Source organism: Bombina bombina, chromosome 7, assembly GCF_027579735.1.
Source record: "Bombina bombina isolate aBomBom1 chromosome 7, aBomBom1.pri, whole genome shotgun sequence".
Classification (NCBI taxonomy): domain Eukaryota; kingdom Metazoa; phylum Chordata; class Amphibia; order Anura; family Bombinatoridae; genus Bombina; species Bombina bombina.
The window spans coordinates 398362540-398367947 of NC_069505.1; the positions used below are offsets into that span (position 1 = coordinate 398362540).

Here is a 5408-nt window from a genome sequence, read left to right on the forward strand (position 1 = left end):
CTCCAGTCAGCGTAGACCGCCAGGTCACCTGCTGCCCTTCGGTTGCGCTGTGTTCTTCCCCTTATTGAGGAGCATGGGCGGTCTTACTGCGACTCAACCAATTAGTCAACGTCCTGCCCTTAGCCGTGCAAGTACTGCCTTCTCACGTGACCTCTCCGGTTATTGCATCGTGCTCTGCTGCGTCTAGGGTGGGAGGGTGGGAAACAAAGAAAAAAGGTTAGTGACTCCTTCCAGCCATCCACTTCCTTATAACACCTTTACCTCCAGCTCCACCCCTGTCTCTGCTCCTGACCAATGCCTGCTCTCCTTATCTCTGTCTCATCCCCCACACCTGGCACACCTAGATTCCCCTTTGTTCTCTCCCAGCAGCCCCTCCCTTATGACGTTCCCCTCGCATCCGCTCCCTGCACTAGTTTAAGGTGAGGAGGCTGCATTCCCTCGTCCAATACATGTATAACACCCAACAACCATAACCCCCGATCCCCATTTCTCTTATCTAATTCTTATCTAAAATAAAAACACAGACACAGTAGTTATGGCGAAATGTGGAAAGGTCACGATTTTATTACTTAATTGAATTTTGCTACCTTTAAACTATATCTTGCAAAATTCAGCCATAAATCAAACTCAAAATAAACACCAAATAATGCCCTTGCATTAAAAACCAGAATTTTGGGAACCACGCCTAGGGGGGTGTAACAACTACCCCCCCCCCCCCTGGCAGGGCAGTTTGGAGAAGGGAGAACCCACGGCATAGTCCCCCCCCCTAGATAGACCACCGGATCACCCCTCAGGGCTGGGTATGCCGCGGGATCCTCCCACCTCCCCTTCTGCCCCGCCCACGTGTCGTGCACAAACTTCACCGCCACCAAAAAGAGCCCCTCTTTCGGCCAACTCTTTCCACCATTCGTGACCTTTCCTTACCTTTACCAACTCTTGGCACATCCCTCTGATGTCCACCAGCAGCTGGTCAATTCCCTCATCCGTTAGATGCACTCCATCCCGTCTGAATAGCTCCTCCTTTCTCGCTGCTATCAGTGGGTGCTCTACCACTCTACCCCCTATTTCCTTCATAACCTTTGCTGCCACCTGGTTCACTTTTCTCCTCGATCTATATCCTGCTTTGCTCGTGTATGAGTTCCGCCAGAATATCCTCGAAACTATATTGGACCATATCGCCCTCACTGATGGCCATGCCATCCTCAACCATCTCATTGTTCCTGCAACTTTCTCTTCTAGCTCTCTAAGTGGGTAAGCGCCTATGTCCTTCCCCCCCAGATGTATAATTATGGCGTCCGGACACCCCCATCTTCTCCTTGCCAGCTGTATTGTAGGCACTAACTCGTCCCACATCATGCCTCTTTTTCCTACCCATCTAATGCTAACTTCCTTGTGCGACAGTCCCAAATTTACTCCCTGCGCCGATGCTGCTGCCCTAGCCTGTGCCCAATAGACGTAGGAATGCCCTACTATCCACACCCTTAACGCTTTGTCTGTAAAACAAAAAACAATTTAACCGTTAGAACATTTATAATAAGGCCTTACTCCTTTTGCACTCTTATGTAAGATTTGTACGCTGCAGATTTCCATCTCCCTAATTTCTTAATTTGTGCCTCTGAACAACCCCTACCCGCTGCGGCGGTCGCTGCTCCTATTCTGAATGAATGCGGCGCAATGTGTGCCTCTTTCCACCCCAATTTCTTAACCACCCTTTGTAATATGCTTTTAAACTGGAAGATTGTTACATCCGAACCATCTGCATGCCTCAGAAATGTGCGGCCCCCTTTCCTCCTTGCTATCAGGTATTCCTTAACACAGGCCACCGGACACAGTGTTCCCCCTGTTTTAGCCATATTTAGCCATGCCCCTTTTCCTTCCTTGTCTGTTTTAGATCGTCTTACCAATATTAGCACGGCTTCTTCCCCACATCTGACATCCCCTGTCTCTACACCCCCTTTAACTATTTTTCTGTTTTTTGGTAACAGCTCCCCTATCCTCATTGCTCCGTGAAATGCTACTAAAAAAGCCGTTCTGAAAATAAGCGCCTCGTCCCTGTTTGCACATACCCCTTCTAGTGCCCCTATCATTTTCTGTAATCTAACCTCAGTTATTGGTTCCCTTTTATCCACTTCCTTCTCTTCCCCTCTTCCCCATGCCCTTGCGATTTTCTTTACTATAAACTTCCTGGACCAATCTATTCCCCCGTATAGCTGCGAACAGTATGAAATCCCTGCTAACACTGCGCTCAATCTCCCCTTCTTTACACCTTCTCTCCGCAGCGCCATCAACCATTCTAAAAATCTTCCTTCCTCCCCTCCTTTCGCCTCCTCCCTATGCTTGCACCATTGTCCCCAATATTTCCTGTACACTGCCCATGTGCTTGGTGCCAAGGCTTTTTCGACCAGTTCCTCGATTCCTTCTATCCGCTGCCAATCTGCTAAAGAAGCATAGGGCAACATTCACCTTCCTGTCTGGCATTGGGTGCTAGCTCCCTAAACTCCTTCCACTTAAAACGGGATAGCTCATCAGCAACTACGTTTTTGAACCCCGGAATATGCTTGGCCCTGACACATATATTATGCTTTAAACATTTCAGAACCAAGTACCTTAGGTACTTAACTACTGGCATTGATGATGCTGATAGCTGATTGATGATTTCGACCACCCCCATGTTGTCGGACCAGCATATTATTGTCATATTCGCTAGCTCCCCGCCCCATAGCTCCATGGCCACCACTATGGGAAATAGTTCCAGCAGCACCAAATTCTTAATCCACCCCATTTCCTTCCAGCTCTCTGGCCATTCTCCTGCGCACCACCTCCCTTGGAAATATGCTCCATAACCCTTTCCCCCTGCCGCGTCCGTGTATAGCTCCAAATCTACCGCGGGCGCCACCTCCTGCCATATGCGCACCCCATTGAATTCCTGCAAAAACTGGTCCCATACTTTCAGGTCGTCCCTCATCTCCTTTGTTACCCTAATCATATGCTCCGGCTTTTTTGCGCCCCTTGTGCTGATTTCCAATCGCCTTTTGAAAATCCTCCCTATTGGTATTACCTTACATGCAAAGTTTAACACCCCCAAAGTTTTCTGCATCTCCCTTAGTGTTACTTTTTTACGCGTTGCCATCCATGCTATCATCTCCCTAGCTTTTTCTACCTTATCCTCGGGTAGTTCACATTGCCCTTTCAGCGAATCTATTGTTATGCCTAGGAAAGAGAGTCTCACGCAAGGGCCCTCCGTCTTTTTGTCTGCCACCGGGACCCCCATCTCTTCGAACAAACCTATCAGCCCCTTCTTCATGCATTCACACCTGTCAGTGCCCGCCCTCCCTACTACCATGAAATCATCCAGGTAGTGGACTATTGAGTCCCTCTTTTGCCTTGCAACCGCTAACCAGTGCAGAAAAGTGCTAAACTTCTCGAAAAATGAGCATGATATCGAGCACCCCATTGGAAGGCATTTATCCACGTAGAACTGCCCTTCGAATTTGCACCCCATCAGTTTAAAACTATCAGGATTAAGCGGCAGTAGCCGAAAAGCCGATTCAATGTCTATTTTTGCCATCATGGCCCCTCTCCCCGCATTCCTTACCAACTGCACTGCGCTGTCAAACGATTGGTACTGCACCGCTGCCTCTGCTTTATCGATAGCATCATTTACCGACCTACCCTTTGGGTATGATAAGTGATGTATCATGCAATATTTCCCTTCCTCCTTCTTGGGCACCACCCCCAGGGGTGAAATAATTAGCTCTGCTATTGGCTTGTCTGCGAATGGCCCCGCCATCCTCCCACATTCTACCTCCTTCCCTAGCTTCTCCTTCAGTACCCCCGGGAGTTCCGCTGCTGATTTCAGGTTTCTAGCTTTCCACCCCTTTTACTGGGACTGTAAAACCTTTACTTAACTCTTCAATTAATAAATCTCTATCCTCTATGATAGGGTATGCTTGCAACTCGCGAACCAGTCTATCTATTCTCAGAGGGGTTGGCGCCAATCCCCCCAATTTGTCCTCCACCCGCGTTTCCTTGGCTCCAAAAGGACTGCTTCCCATACCCGAAGTTACCCCCATTCTTTCTGCAGTCTACCCCAGGGTGCGCCCCGCCACAGTATCTGCAAATGTGCCTGAACCTGCATGCGCCCCCCCTATCGCACTTTTTCTCATTGTATGCCCAGCACTCTTTGTTGTCAGTTCTCCCGCTCTTATTTATATTAAACGATGCGCCCCGCACCCCGTGGGGCCCATCCTGTACCCTCATTACCCTGGTGTATAGGTCTAATATCTTTATACCAAAGTCCCTCCTTCCTTTGTCTCCTAATTACAAGTTACCCTTCCTAAACTCTGTGTCGTAGTCCTTCCACGCAAACCCCCCATATGTCGTGTAACATTCTGCAATGAAATGGATGTACCTCAACATGCCCTTCACTTTCCCCGGGTTGGCAGTTAAAAAACACTCTGCGTATATAAGTATCCCTTTCACCCATTCTGTAAATGTTTGCTTCCCCTTCTTCCCTTTACCGTCCTCGCCCCTAGATTTAACAGCCGCTACCTCCCTAGTAATTTCGAATATGTCCACATATTTCCCTTTCTGCGCCCTGGCAATTATCTTTGCTTTTAAATGCGTTGTTAGTGGCATTAACAATGTTCCCGTTACCTCGTCATCCCCGTTAAACACGTCTCCTGTCTCCTCCTGCTCTTGCTCTGTTAGCCCCTTCCTTGCCCCTTTTCCTTGCTTTGCATATATTTTCCTTACTATCTTTAATATCCGCTTCTCCCCTTCCCCTTTTACATTCTCATCTTCTGAGTCAAACTCAGATGAACTATCTGACACATTACTGTTCAAGCACAATAGTTTCTTACCTTGCTTTGCCCCTTGGTCACCGCTTGCTGCACCAGTTGCTGCCACCTGTTTTGCAGCTCCTGTTTCCAGTTCTCTTACTGGGGTTGTTTCTTCCACCACAACATTTTCCCCCGCATTGCTGCTGGGTACTTCCGTTGGCTCCTGCTGCTGTGCTCGTTCCGGTGGGCATACCTCCTTTTCGGTGCTCTGTGGGGATAACATAGAAACATTAGTATTCCTTCCTACTTCCTGTGCTCCCGTTGCTTGTACCATTCTCCCCTTCCTACTGGAGTCAGCCATTCTTACCTCGTCCTGCCCCCTGACCCCCCTCCCTCTTTCTGCCTCCCTCATTTGTCCCTCTCCCATTTCCACCCCTGTTTCCATCTCCCTTATTTCTGCCTCCTCCTCTATTAACCTATAGCTATTCCCCTCCGAGTCTCTGATCACCCTCCTGTCTCCCATACTCCCCCCCATTCCTCTAGCTCTCTTCTGTGGCCTAATGCCATCCTCCCCCCCTCTCCTGAATACCTCTATCCTACTGGGCTCCCCATAGCCCCCCCTCGCTG

General features: G+C 48.9%; 1 protein-coding gene across 1 annotated transcript; it reads right to left on the reverse strand.

Annotated features, from left to right (window-relative positions):
• Positions 1-883: 883 nt before the first annotated feature.
• Positions 884-5142, reverse strand: LOC128636396 (uncharacterized). The gene is made up of 2 exons (XM_053689416.1): positions 4863-5142; positions 884-2437 (listed from the first exon to the last, which is right to left on the reverse strand). Exons 1-2 carry the CDS (start codon positions 5140-5142, stop codon positions 1542-1544), a joined length of 1176 nt encoding a protein of 391 aa, XP_053545391.1. The 3' UTR covers positions 884-1541.
• Between the last annotated feature and the right edge of the window lie 266 nt (positions 5143-5408).